The following is a 15,221-nucleotide window of genomic DNA, read 5'->3' as shown; positions in this document are numbered from 1 at the left end:
TGAGAATTCGTTCGACTACGTCCATTTATCTTCTTCATGGACTCGTTCTTCTTCGTTGCGGGATTTCAGGCAAGATGACCATACCCTCGAAATCACTTCTATCTTTGCTTGCTAGTTGCTCGCTCTTTTGCTATGCCTATGCTGCGATACCTAGCACTTGCTTATCTTGCCTTCCATATTGTTGGACCAAGCCTCTAACCGACCTTGTCCTAGCCTTTTTTTCCCTTGGGTTAGGCCAGCCCAAGGGTCATCTTTATTTTAAAACCCCCTGGGCCAGTGCTTGTCTAAGTGTTGGTCCAAACTAGAGCCCTTTATAGCGCCACCTCGGGGAAACTCGAGGGCTGGTTTTAGTTGTACGGATTGCTTATCCGGTGTTGCCCTGAGAACGAGATATGTGCAGCTCCTATCGGGATGTCGGCGCATCGGGTGGTCTTGCTGGACTTGTTTTACCATTGTCGAGGATGTCTTGTAACCGGGATTCCAAGTCTGATCGGGTCTTCCCGCTAGAAGGAATATCCTTCGTTGACCGTGAGAGCTTGTGATGGGCTAAGTTGGGACACCCCTGCAGGGTTTTGAACTTTCGAAAGCCGTGCCCGCGGTTATGGGCAGATGGGAATTTGTTAACGTCCAGTTGTAGAAAACCTAAAATTGACCTTAATTAAATTACATCAACCGCGTGTGTTACCGTGATGGTCTCTTCTCGGCGGGGTCCGGGGAGTGAACACGGTGTTGGAGTTATGCTTGACGTAGGTTGTTTTAGGATCACTTCTTGATCATAGTTTCTCGATCGTGCTTTGCCTTCTCTTCTCGCTCTCATTTGGGTATGTTAGCCACCATATATGCTAGTCGCTTGCTGCAGCTCCACCTCGTACCTTTACCTTACCCATAAGCTTAAATAGTCTTGATCGCGAGGGTGTGAGATTGCTGAGTCCCCGTGACTCACAGATACTTCCAAAACCAGCTCGCAGGTGCCGTTGAACCGTGCAGATGACACAACCTAGCTCAAGGAGGAGCTCGATGAAGATCTTGTCCTTCGTGTTGTTTCGTTCCAGTTGATCAGTAGTGGAGCCCAGTCGGGACGATCGGGGATCTGTTTAGCATTTGGGGTAGTCTTCTTTTATTTTGGCTCCGTAGTCGGGCCCTGATTGTATTTGGATGATGTAATGCTTTATTCATGTATTTGTGTGAAGTGGCGATTGTAAGCCAACTATGTATCTCTTTCCCTTATGTATTACATGGGTTGTGTGAAGATTACCTCACTTGCGACATTGCTTTCAATGCGGTTATGCCTCTAAGTCGTGCTTCGACACGTGGGAGATATAGCCGCATCGAGGGCGTTACATGAAGCCACTTGCGAACGCGAGGATAACCTCCGTGCTGAATACCCCGATCTGTTCCCTTCTACCTCTTAATTCTCGGGACAAGAATTTCTTTTAGAGGAGGAGAGTTGTAACACCCCGATGTAATGATGCTACAGTAATCCCATAGGTTAAGTTAATCTTTTTGCTAAACATGTGCCTGATCATTATTGTCTCATGTTCTTTCAAATTCCAGTTGAATTCAAATTCAAATTCTGTGTGGAATTCAAAATGCTCTGACATGAAATCTAAAATGTTCATCTGGTAATATTGGTGGTGAACCAACATTTTTGCAAAGGGTTTAAGTGGCCTAAACTACTTAAAACAGTGACCTAAGCAATAAATTAAATTCTCTTTTTAATTTATAAACTTGGCAACTATTCCAAAAGCCTCCCAACCTTTTGTGGCAGTGCACAATAATTCTAGGAATTTGTTTTGGCCATAATCGGATATTAACAAACTCCCATCTGCCACATAACCGTGGGCACGGCTCTCGAAAGTTTATACCCTGCAGGGGTGTCCCAACTTAGCCCATCACAAGCTCTCACGGTCAACGAAGGATATTCCTTCTCCCGGAAAGACCCGATCAGTCTCGGAATCCCGATTATAAGACATTTCGACAATGGTAAAACAAGACCAGCAAAAATAGATATGATATCGAGGGTAATGGTCATCTTGCCTACAAAGTTCTCTGAGTTGTCGAAAGCTTGCTCCTCGTCAGCGTACTCAACAGGTTCCTCGTTCACATACTCGTCTCCTGGATCTACCCAAAGCAATAACACAAGCAACAGAACAACAGTTAACCACATTGCAATGCACAAGCAACATGATGCAAGACATGACATGGAATGCAAGATATGATGTGCAATGCATATGGGTACTCCGGAAGGAAAAGAATGAAAGAGGCATCAACTTATCAAAACAAGTATGCCGATGGAAAGATGAGGTGATTTCGGTCGAAATCGATATAAGGATCACCGGAAACGGATGCACGGTTTGCAAATCACAAGCAATACAAGAATGATGCAATATTGCGATTAACAACATCATAGCACTTAAGATGCAACAAGACTATGCTACATCACTCCAACATAGCAACAAAGCATATGACCAAAAAGTACACATGAAGCTTAACAAAACATGAACACTAAGCTCCTGCTAGTTCTCACTAGAACAAGCTCAAAATATCATGGCAAAAATGCAAATGATATCAGCTTCTAAGACTAAGAAAATACTAAGCATGTCGAAACAGCAGCATATAGCACTGTTTAGAGCAAGCAGCCAACATGCTACAAGAACATAACATGGCAAACAAAGGCATGGCATGCTAGTACTAAACACATAGAACAAAACTTCCTTACTGACCTTTAACCAAAGTGGCATGGAACATGATGTGGCACCCATGCAAACATGGCTAGTTATATTAACAGTTTCAGACTTTGCAAGCTCATGCCACTCACCACAAAGAATTTCATGGCATCACAAGGTAACTAACAGTAAGTAGACATATTCAAGAAGCTAATCATAGCAAGAGCAAGTTCATAGGGTACATGTATCACTAGCAAAACACAAGGCAAAACTGAATCTCATGTTAACAATCTACCAGGAGCAATATTTAGCAAAAGTAGAGCATGTTAATGACAAGCTAGTGTACTCCATAATTTCAACCAGATGCATGAATGGATAGAGCATTACAACATCTTCAAAACACTCTTACTGAACTGCCTCAAAATGTGCATGGATCGCATTATGAAGCCTACTTTGCATGCTTGTGCTAGTCACCACATAGATCACAAAAATATAAGAGTTGCACCCCTGTAGAGATGGCATGATGGAGCTCATAAAACATGTATATATCATGCTCATAGGATGCTCACACAAAATGCACTGAAAATGACAAAACATGAAGTTCTGTTAAATTCCAGCAGACAACATCATATAGCACTTTTGCAATAAGGATTTAGACATCAATATTAATAGTAACATGCATGAAAATGACACTAACATGAAGAGCATAACGAAACGAACATTTTAACATATCATATGCATGATTCGGAGCAACGTGCAACAAGATGTGGCATGACAAAGCAGGCATAAAAATAATAGGGATTGAGGACAGAAGAAATCGAGAGGTCAACCTAGGGTTCGCACGGAAGTCATTGCGGCGGTGGATCTCGCCGGATCTGAGGCGACGGCGGCCGGAGGTGGGGGTGCTCGCCGGAGAGGGCCGGCTGCACTCTCCACCTTCAGGGCATCCGTTCCCTGCGGCTGGACGAAACAAGCGGTCTTTCGGACCGGCTCATGGCCCGCTCGGTCCAGGCCGGCTCGGTCCGACCCGGTAAAAAAAATCCGATCCGAGCTGCAGATTTGGGCCCGAAAGTTTGTCGGTCCGATCCGGTCCACCGCGGGGCATCGTCGTCCGCGCAGCCACTGGACTCTCCGGCCCCAGAAACCTTGTCCATTGGGTGCGCCTTACTTGGATTCATCGTCTCAGACAAAGAAATCGATATGGGAGGTCCTACATCGCCACATCGGTCATCATCACTTTCATCTCAGTCCATCGGCCGTCGTGCCAGATTCGTCCTCGTTGCGCAGCCATTGGTGATCTTCTTCGTTTCTCTAGCTTCCTCTCGTTCTTCTAAAGCTTGCAGACATCTCACTGATGAGCTGTGCTTCCCCTAGCGCCGCATCCCCGACTAGCAGCCGCCACCTAAGTCAATATGACAAGTGATCTATGAGTACGACCTATGAGTATTTTGAGCTTAAACGATGAGTACGACCTGAGCATTTTGAGCATTTTGAGCTTAAATGATGAGTACGACCTATGACAAGTGATCTCACTTGACTCCTAAGTCAATATACTCTAACATAGGTGACTTTGTCACCGCCCAACTCTAGACGAAGTTCTCTTGTGTTATTTTCTGTGTTCTTGCATTTGTCTCATGCATATTTGTTTCCCCTTTCAAAAAAAACTTCATCTAGATCTTTTAGTTTATTTTCTTTGTTCCTTTTTCTGCATCCAATTCATTGCAAATCTTTGTGAGATCTTATTTGTCTAGTGAGCTGAGGTGACAAGTGTTTTTCTTTGTGATGAACTCGGTTCCACCGGTTTCATGTTTCCGGTCTAGCCGAAGATTTTCAGAGCAACCGAAGCATAAAACTCGGTGACACCGATTTCACTACAGGAAAAACATTTTGCCATTTATTCCTGCTTTATTCTTGATCCAGCTCCACTCAATGAATCTTGTCCTCTGCAAGCATCACAATTACCTTAATGCTTTGTACTGTGATTCAAGGACCGAACCCATTCACAACACATTCTAGAAGACCCTTCTTAGAAATTGATGTCAAAGGGGGAGAGAGAGATGACATCAAAGATTAATAATATCTCTAGGGGGAGAGATCTCTAGGGGGAGGGAATACTTCAGGAAAGAGTAATCTTCAAGGATCCCAGATGCTTGATGTTCAAGAGGAGAGATGCCACATGTCTTCTTGGGGAAAGACATGTTCATATGTGCTTATTTGCATTAGCTCTGTTCATTTGTTTCTTTGAGCTCTGTTTTTCTGTTCCCTATCTTCTCCCAGTATCCCATGCTAGATTCAGGGGGAGCAAGACATCCAAGGGAAAGAAATTTATTAAATTCATTGCATATCTTTCTCTTTGGGTACATGTCAATATCTATCGTGGTACTCTGTACTCACTCTACATGGCATCTCAGTCTTGGTACTCTTGTGGTTTCTTTTGTTTGCTCTAGCTAGTAGGTGCATCTGTATTATCTAACCTTGTTTATGCAGGCTCATCCCATCCTCTTTTGTTTGCTCCAGTGTGTGCTCTGCCTTGTCTCTTGGCTGGTCCTCTCGGTCCGGCCTGAGCATTGCCATGGCCGGTCCGGTCCTTGAAAACAGGACCGCCACTCTTCTTGGTCCATTCCGGCTCGGACCGCCGGCGGCCGGTCCAAACGATAGGTCGGACCTGGACCGGACCGGCCCGGACCGTATCCACCCTGATCCCTGCTCGTACGCCACCAAACACTGCGTAAACTACAAGGGAACGAGCCCCCCCCCCCCCCCCCCCCCCGCCGTCGGCCGTGCAGGCAAGCCTAGCGGCGCCGAGTAGTGGCGGCGAGAAGAGGGCGCCCGGAGAACGCGGCCATAAAAAGGGGATCGCGATCCGCCTAGAGGACGACGCGGGTCCTTAGACAAACGGGGTATGTTTAATTGAGGTTTGCATTTCTTTCTTTTGCTCGAGTGGATACAGACAGACTGAATACATACAAGTACTAGTTGATGTCCGATCAGTGCTTACTATCCACCAATATCTCAAGAGATCATAGCAGAGAGAGTTCTCTTGCCACGTGCTGATCATTACACAGCCACAGGTACGCCAACAAGGGAGAGGGAGAGTAGTATGGGTTTCTCTGTACTTCCTATTCTTCTCCTCTGTGGTGCGCAGGTATAATCTTCCATCTAGGCGGGGATGCCCAGCCAATACCCTCTTCAACCGTCACAAGCAGCTCCTGTCTGCGCCTGTCCTTTCTCATCGATACGTGCCGCCATAACCAGCATAGCCCATCTAGTTCGTTTCCCTCCTAACTTTTCCCTATTTCTTTGCGGGCCCACCTGTCAGTGCCACCAACGGCATGTGCAGTACGTCAGGGGAGCTGCTTCCACTAAGTATACATGCAGACCTGGGTCCTGGGTATTCGCCCCTTTGGCTGGCCCCTCCTATGCACCAGGCCCGGCCCTGCACTCCACCACCGCCGCGCCACCCCCGATTTAAAGCATCTCCGTCACTGCCAGTGCCCGCATAGCCTCCGTAGGCATCTTCCAGTCGTCTCCCCGCGAGTCTGATGCTTCCCTGTCGTCGCATGTCTCGACTTTTGCTGAATCGAATCCGCTAGGACACCACGGAGAGGTTGCTGGATTTGGAGAATCTCCGTCGTCGCCGCCGCGCCACACAACCTCTATGACTCCGCCGGCCGTCTCCCCTCGACTCCGAGGCCCAATTCCATGTCGCACGCGCACCGCGGTATTGTAGTAGTTTACTATGTTTAGTTATGTTTTAGGAAATCTGTTTGCTTCAAATGAACTTGATATGCTTGAATTTTCTGTTTGTAATGATGTAGTAGTTCAACTAGTTTTAGATTATTTATTGGAGCACTAGTTTTACATCATCTATTATACATCATCTCTTAGAGCTGACCCTTTTTTGTGATGTAAAAAGCACTTTCCAGTAATGTATATTTTACTCCAACCTCTTTTTGATGGTGAAAATTCCATCATCTATAGGAGATAAGGCTGACTAGATCAGCTCTACACGAAGAGCTAGCTCTAACTGAATAGTCTAACATTATAACATACATATGCGTGTGCTGATGTGTACTTCACGTTAAACTCAAACATCATGGTGCGGCAAATCGCGCCTTACTCTTCTATTCCTCGTCTATCAGAGCTAAATTTGAAGGTGGAGAGAAGGGACCATGCCACGGTCACATGCATCTCACAGGAGCCAACCTTAAGCGTTCCCCGACTTCTACCTGCTTTTTGGGGTGTAAAAGCTACGGCATGTCTCCACACATCATTTTCCCTGTTGATACGCATAGCTTTTGCTGAAATCTTGAGCTTTGGCTTCTTCACCTTCGCCATCTTTGGTCGACGGAGTTCGACGCAGACAACACGGCGCGATAGCTTGACCACATTGCTACGACCGTCCATCGGTAGTAATTTACCGTCTTCGAACGCAAGCAATGTGACTTTCATGTGATCCATGCTGGCGATGTTGGCGCACTACCGGAATAACCCTATATGCCTACGGCCTTATCTATGCCGACAACTTTTTGTCGGGGCCGTCGGCATACCTCAAGCTACGCCGACAGCCTGGGAAAAGCCGTCGGCATAGAGAAGCCGTCGGCATACCTCCATCTATGCCTACGGCAGCCGTAGGCATAGTTAGGTCGTCGGCATATATCGATCTATGCCTACGGTAGCCGTAGGCATAGTTAGGCCGTCGGCATAGATGTGGTCCGGGTGGCTCAGGGACCAACGGCGGGCTGGCGCCGTCAAATCTATGCCGACGGCCCTGACGGCGGCCGTCGGCATAGCTATTATCTGTATTTTTTTATTAGGAGCTGCCACGTGGCAGAGCTATGCCGACGGCAAGGCCGTAGGCATAGTTTTCCACCTATGCCTACGGCCTTGCCGTAGGCATAGCCCCGCCACGTGGCGCCTGGGCGAGAACTCTGCCTACGGATATTATTTGTTTTTATTTTAAATTATTTTTATTTTTAAGTTAAAATTTGTTTAATTTAAATCTAACTTATCTAAACTTAAACATACACAAATTATACATCGATTTAGGGTAGAATTTTCCATAGATTATGAATATCCAGTTTGTTTTTGTTTTTGAGTATGTTAGAAATGTGGCCTCCTGTACTTTTGCATATATGTCCTTATGCTTTGTTAAAATCATAAGTAATTGATACTTGGATCGATTTTGACAAATTTTATATGGGTATCAGAATCTTGAAAAGATTCTGTGCTATACTATGTTTCAAATTTGAACAAACTTAAATCATGTTTGCTTCAGATTTACAGAAAACACCCTTTTGTTTTGACCTTTTTGTATATTTGTCATTTCTTGCCCAAACGAGACAAATTTTATATCTACATCCATCAGATTGTTTCAAGGATTGTCGTTCATGAGGAAACGGCCATGTCGGGTTGACACAAAAGGAATCTTATGGTGTGTTTGGCCCAGACCTTGTACTCAAGTGTTCCTATGGGCCGACCTATCACAACCAGGTGAAAACGTCCATTGGTCAAAGCTCGTCCGGTGAAAGTCAAAGGCATAGATTTCCGAGTCAACTTGTCCAGGGTTAGGCCGACCGGGGGCCTTCGGGGGAGGGGTAGCAATGCCACCAGAGCATCGCGCCGAGTCCTCATACATGTCGAAAGGTGTGGTGCCATGTCTAAAGAGGCAATACGTGGCTCCGGTGTGAGGTTCGACCTCATGAACGACGATGAAATCGAAGTAATCCTTCTGCGGCTTTGGCGTTGCATGAATATTCCTGAACACTTGGAGCGTAATCAATTCATGACATTTTTACACAGTGCAGACACATATGATATAATATGCATGGCAATTTCTTATATTTTTGTAAGATGCAGGAGTATGTGAAAAAAAAATCCCCCACCACTGATTGTTTCCGCGTGTCTACAAGTGTGGTCGGGGGCCTTTGGGGGCTAGCTATGCCACCAAATCTTGCACCAGGTCCTCTTACATGTCTGGAAATGTGTTGTCAGGTGCAAACAAACGACATTTGGCTCCCGGAGTGTGACCCCTTCACGGAAGGCGCTGCCGCCGGCACTTGGAGGGGGGAAATGGCCGCATAGGGTCAATATGAGGGGGGTCCGCTAGTCGGTTGGGCCCAAACCTTGTTCTGAAATGTTCCTATGGGCTGACCTGTCACAACCAGGTGGAAAAGTACGTTGGTCAAAGGCCGTCCGGTAAAAGTCAAAGGCCTAGATCTATGGGTCAATCGGGCTAGGATTAGGCCGGTCGGGGGCCTTGGGGGTAGCAATGGTACCAAACTCGCATTGTGTCTTAATATATGTATACAAGTGCGATGGAGGGTTGAAATAGCAAACGGAGCAACGGGCGGCGCACTTCCTTCACAAAACTGGGCACACTCTCTCTCGATAGCTAGATACTACCTCGGAAATGGTGCAGTTTACAAGAGGCCTTCGGTTAGGCTTATGCGAAATGCGCTCAAACTTTTACCACAACCTACAAGGGCCACATGACGCCATCGTGCTAGGTCTCTAGAATTTCCGGCATCATATGATTTCCCATGGATTTTAACAGCTAGATCCAGCATGTCGCTGAGGCACATTCACCCTTCGGTGGTGGGGCCTGCCCCTCCTTTGGTTGCACTAGGCCTACACATACCGCAAGGACATCATATATGATTTGACAAACCACTTCTGGACATCATTTCAGGTGGTCGCCATGCAGATCTGTAACTTCCTGCATTGAAACCCTACGGATGCAATAAATGTCTCAAATATTGCAGGCGGCCCCGGAAAATGCCATGTCCTGCCATGTGTCATGTGATGGCCCCATTTGAGATCATGAGAACTTTCGAGGTCAACGGAGAAACGGGCAACACACTTCCTTCACAAATCGGACAAGTTCTCTCTCGATAGCCATATACTACCTCGGAGATCTTGTAGTTTACAAGCGGCCTACGGCCAGGCTTCTACGAAACGCGCTCAAGCTTTTACCACACCCTACAAGGGCCATATGATGACACCGTGTCAGGTCCCGAGGATTTCCAGCATCATATGATTTCCCGTGGATTTTAACGGCCAGATCCGGCATGCCGCCAAGGTACATTCGCGCCCGGGTGGTGGGTCCTGCCCGTCCTTTGGTTGCACTAGGCCTACACGTACCGTGAATACATCATATATGGTTTTACAAACCACTCTTGGACATCATTTCAGGTGCTCGCAGTTTACCAGCGGTCTCCGGTCAGGCTTCTCCCAAACGCGCTGAAACTTTACCACACCCTACCGTGGCGGGCTCGGCCCGGTCGGGAAGCATGGGAAGGAGCGAGCCGTTTATACCGATTCCCTTCTCCAAAATTGTTAAGTGTTTACTCGGAATAAGAGGAGAAAATACAATTGCAATAGCTTAAATCTCATTGGTGGAACCAATTGTGGCATGGATTGATGACATGGCTCACATCTATCCATCCATCTCTCCACACCACATGCCACATCCATCCATCTAAAGAAAAGGAGGAAAAAAAGAAAAAGGAAAACAAGACAGAAACCCACCGCACGCCTCTCCCTCTCCCTCTCTCGCTTGTCTCTTCCTCCTCCGGACCTGCTCCCTCCCCCACCCACGAAACCCTCGCCGCCGCTGCCTACGCCGCTCGATTCCGGCATGTTCCGGCGGCCCTCGCCGGCGCGCAACACAGATCCGTGCTCCCCTGCCGCCGCTCTTCCCTTCCCTTCGGCCAGATCCGCCTCCCGCCGCCCCAAGAGCGCTCCCACGACCCCTCCCCATGGCTAGGGTTTCGAGGGTGGCATACCCTCCAACTCCGGCGTGTCGCTGGCGACTCTGCTCCGCCCTCAGCGACGCCCACTGCAAGTCGCACGGGCGGCTCCGCCTCGTGGTCGGTGCTCCTGCACCCGGTGGCTGCGGGGCGGACGCACGCGGCAGGTAAACTCCGGCAAGACGGCGGCCCCCTCCACGGCGTGACGGCGGTGCACTGCATCGGGTAAAGCACCCCCATGGTGAGCCCCTCTGCACTCCTCTGTTCCGCCCTTTTCCTTGTATAATGATGCTTCACTTCCGCCTAGCTAGCTAAAAGAAACGTGTGTTTGTTTATGTATGCTATGACAAATCACGTACGTGTATGCTAGCTAAAAGAAGCAACCAAGCTAGTAGCTTAATTGCTATACAGGAAACTAGCTAGATGTGCGTCTCTAACAATGTGTTCATCAGGCCGCTCTCAGGTATCGTTTGAGTGCGCCAATTAGTTCGGCCAGCCTCTATGATTTATTCTGATAGTTGCTGGAGTGCTTCTATTTGTGAAAATTTCGACGCAACAAAAAAAATGTTAATCAGTCTGCTCTCTCAAAGTCAAGTTTGGGCTGCTGCATATGAATGGATTTTTTTTCTCAGTTTGGGAGCTAGGTACTGGTGGAGTTGGTATATCCATAGATAGCATACACTTGCGCATTTTTTTGAGTTCTTCTGTTGCAAATGAAAACAACCATCATGGATCTCCTCTGTTTTCAAGCAGCTTGCTTCTCCATGTATGTCTTATGCAGCATATTCGCAGGAGGGAGGGACGTCCATGGATTGGACTGCAAGGATTGGATGCAAACCAATGCACAGGAGGAGGAGAGATGCAAGCCATGCCATCACCTGAAGGTCCCTGCCGTGAACCCCTTCCCCTTCACGTGTATAATCATGCTCAACATATGATTTTTTTAATCTTCAATTCAGCCTAGCTAGCTGTTGTAGTACTTGCTTGTCTCCTTCCAAATGTTGCCCCAGTCCATTGAGTTTCTTATTGCTCCAGGTAGTACTGCTATTTTTCTGCTCTGCGATTTGACATGCATGGTTCCAGGCTCTCAGTCTACCACTTTTGTTGCTGTGATGTCGAGCTCTGCTTTCTTTTTTATCACGAGTTGCAAAATTAGTAGGAAGTACACTTTTGTTAACTTGTTGGCTGAACCAATGGAACTACTGTTATTGATTTGTCGCTCAACTAGTTCTCCAATGATTGGATCGAATGATGGCATGACCCTACTGTTATCATTGCAATTATCTTGGTCTTATAGATGTTATTGTTCCTGTCATATATCACATGCTACTTTCTTTATTAGTTGGCTGCTGGTTCTATTTGTTCATATGTATAAGTGCTAATGTTTCTTTGTTATCTTATAAAGGATATAGTCCTTCATTTGTATATAGTTGTAACTCTCTTATTGATCAACATATACTGATTCATCTCTTTACTGCAATTACTCTGTAGTTCATGATTTGCTCCCGTAGTGGTATAAAATAATAGTTTCTCTTTCAAGCGGGTATTGTGTTTGATATATACTAGTCTTTATCTAAATACCATGTATTGGTATTTCTTGTATGGTTTAGTACATCATCTACTGGTGGTTTAGTTGTATATTGTACAGGACATAGTCCTGATGGTTGCATGTAGTGATAATTCTTTCTTTGCATTAACTATTTCGTATGTTTCAGATGATTTAGATGCATGCTTATACTCCTATCTATACCAGGTGCATGTGTTGTGCTTGTGTACCTATATACAGAATAGTACCCATGTGTAAGTGGGTGTATGTGTTCTGCTTATAGCAGACGTTTAGTAAATGTGCTATCAATGGCCTATTTCTTCTTGCAGGTTATGGACTATATCTTTCCTTGCTAATTCCCTCTCTCTTAAATCTGATTTGAACAGATGCTACACTGGTCTCTTCACTTTCTTTCTTTCTCTCCTACTCTCACTGATAAGAACAGGTGCTCCTTAATCTCGCCATGCCAATGATGGTGTCCTAAGGCTCTCATCGTTACTTAACAACAGATGCTGCACTACTTGATCCAATGATGCAATAGTCCTAGCACTACTAGGCTGCCTGAGGACAATCCCTACTTCAAACCCTACCTCTGGGCTAGTTGATTAGTAGTGGGTTAGTTGGATTTCATCTGAAAACTAACCCAAGCTTAATTGCGGGATCCCCTAATCATGGAGTTAGTGCTAGTTTGAGTTGATCTTTGGGTTTGGCTTTGATCTATACTTTGCTGGCTCTACTTCTCTCTTGGGTTATTGGCTCCATTTATGCAGTGTTGGCTCTCTTCTACTGTTTCTTTGACCAACTTAATCTGATTGGGGTTAGACTAATGTTTCCAAACTCCTAAGTGCTAGCTCCTACAACAAAGGCATTTTGCTAAGGGGAATGCTACATTTAAACCTTGATCAAGTTTTTCCTGTTTGTTGTTTCTTGTTTTGCAGGTTGATGAACTGGAAGAAAGAAGCAGAAGATGAAGAACTAGATAGTTTAGTATAGGTTTAGTGTAGGACTTTTTCTTTCTTCTTTTATTTCTTTTTCCTCTAAGTGTAATAACTTAATGCTTGTAATTGACATTTATATTAATAAAGTCTATTGTTTATTATTCAGACCAAATAATTGTAGTGTTCCATATATTGTGAATATAGTTTCTTTTATTCACTTTTTGCAATATAACTTGTATTATTTATTCATCAATATAGGTTTGCATATATGCCTATAGCAAAGCCGTCAGCATAAATGCCATGTGGTAGCTCCTAGCCGAGGACTATGCCTACGGCAAAGCCGTAGGCATAGTACTCAGCCAGGAGCAACCTTGAGCTGCCACGTGGCAGGACTATGCCGACGGCAAAGCCGTAGGCATAGTTTCGGTACGTGGCAGCTCCAGGTTGGTTGGACTTAGTGACGGCGCCGTCAGCTGCCGTCTCGTCCTTTTTTTGCCGACGGTGAAACTATGCCGACGGCTGTACGGAAGCCGTCGGCATAGCTGCCTATGCCGACAGCTTTAGTATGCCGACGGTCTGACAAGAGTACGCTGACGCATTCTATGCCGACGGGGATATGCCGACGGAAGCCGTAGGCATAGGCCTATGCCGACGGCATTGTGGTCTATGCCGACGGCCTTGGGCCGTAGGCATAGCTGCTGATTCCGGTAGTGGCGGTGAAAACTCCTCGAAAGCCACGTGGCCAATCCCCATGAATGACTTCCACACTGACCGTGGCCTCCACAGAGTTGACGATGTGGGCGAATGCGAGCTCTAGCGTGCTGAGCTTGCTGGTGGATCCTTCATGGTACATCATGTACGAGCTAGATGCGCCTTGGTTTCTGTAGCAGAGTGCTAGAGAGCTTAAATCTTTGTCCTCGGATTGAACGACACCTTTCACCTTGAGATCAACCTCGACGTACGTAGGATCGACTGATAGCAAAACAGCTCGAGTGGGGCCTGTTAGTGCAAGATACGGATCCTGCATGCAAGCGCAGGACATATATATAAGGTTAGCCGAGCATTCAGTAGGCCAAATAGTATCATCGCAGAAGGAAGTAGCCACAAACCTGCTCCGTGATTCTTTGGCAGTTGTCTCTTTGGCGATGGAAGATGATATTACGGTTGTGATCCACCATGTCGCTGGCCGCGACCGTGCCATACACGTCAAGTGGCCACTGTAGGCCCCCTGTTATTGCCTCGACTTTGATCCAAAAGATCTGCAGAGTATCTTGTTCGTGGACGTAGGCGTCGTGGCTACCATCGGTGAAACACGTGGGAGGGATAGACGCTGGAAACGATGATCACAGTGCATGTAACGTGGTCAGCGATTGGAGAGATTGATTAAAATTGCGGCAGAGAAGAACCAGTAAAGCAGTAAAGATAGAATTAAGGGCTGTGTGCATGGATTGATCCGTGTGATTTTCAAAAAATGTTAAGGTAGCAATAAGGAGAGGCGTGAAACGATCCAAGGCTGCATGCATGCCGGCTTACTCGTGTCCTCGTAGGAGCCGCATTTCTTGGCGAACATGTCGTTCCAGAAAACACGGTAGAGACGAGCTTCGTGGGCGTTCACATCGGTGGGGGACTCCTCGGGCTCCGTCTCCATCTCCTTTTGCCGGCGAGCCAAGCATGCCTCCTCGCCACACCTCTCCGCCGGCGTCTCCGCCATGGTCCAACGTCACTTACCGATCTAGCTAAGGTAAGGCAGCCTCGGTCCTCGATCGATCTCCTCTGGGTTGCAATATATATACCGAGCCCGTGATTGTATTTGGGCACAAACTTAATCAGAGTCGGCATCCGACGACAACGAGGCCTACGTGGGTGCCGGCCGCCCACGTGGTTTCCTTCGCTAGCTATTACTGGATCGGCTCATACATGTCTCTCTCTATTACATTTTTTTTATTTTTTCTCTTTTTATATTGGAAAATGTTTGTTTTAAGGCCAATGCTACAAATCAGCCGGCTGATAACAAACAAACATAAGCCTCCTCCCCAGCCGTTAGATTAGCCGATGCGTAGCCGTTAGATCAGGTCAACGCAGAAATAGCACGCAACGACTCGCGCCTCCTCTACACTGAGCACAACCATGGTGTCTCGCCATCAATCCCACCTCGCACCTGCGTCGATGACCTTGCAGCACCGGAGCCACCGGACAGAGCTCCACGGATCAATACTGGGAGTCGACGGAAAACAAAAGCTTCAACGCAACACCAACGACCCCCGGCGAAGCTCCACTATAGACCCATGGCTGCACCGTGGTGTGAAAAAAAGCTCTGACG

At 46.8% G+C, this 15,221-nt stretch overlaps 1 protein-coding gene and 1 long non-coding RNA gene across 2 annotated transcripts; one reads left to right on the top strand and one right to left on the bottom strand.

Annotated features, from left to right (window-relative positions):
* Positions 1-6,782: 6,782 nt before the first annotated feature.
* On the bottom strand, positions 6,783-14,612 carry LOC147962924 (uncharacterized). Its single transcript, XM_087527789.1, has 4 exons — positions 14,435-14,612; positions 14,011-14,231; positions 13,609-13,922; positions 6,783-7,134 (listed from the first exon to the last, which is right to left on the bottom strand). The coding sequence occupies exons 1-4, from the start codon at positions 14,610-14,612 to the stop codon at positions 6,783-6,785; spliced, it is 1,065 nt and encodes a 354-aa protein (XP_087383915.1).
* LOC147962925 (uncharacterized) lies at positions 10,199-11,475 on the top strand. The gene is made up of 2 exons (XR_015608903.1): positions 10,199-10,658; positions 11,199-11,475. It is a non-coding gene; the product is annotated as an uncharacterized LOC147962925 (long non-coding RNA).
* Positions 14,613-15,221: the final 609 nt, after the last annotated feature.

The sequence above is a fragment of the Triticum urartu genome, chromosome 6A (genome assembly GCF_056163025.1).
Source record: "Triticum urartu cultivar PI428250 chromosome 6A, HENAU_Tu73, whole genome shotgun sequence".
NCBI lineage: Eukaryota > Viridiplantae > Streptophyta > Magnoliopsida > Poales > Poaceae > Triticum > Triticum urartu.
The sequence above is the reverse complement of the archived record's forward strand: the minus strand, read 5'-3'. Positions and strand labels throughout refer to the sequence as shown.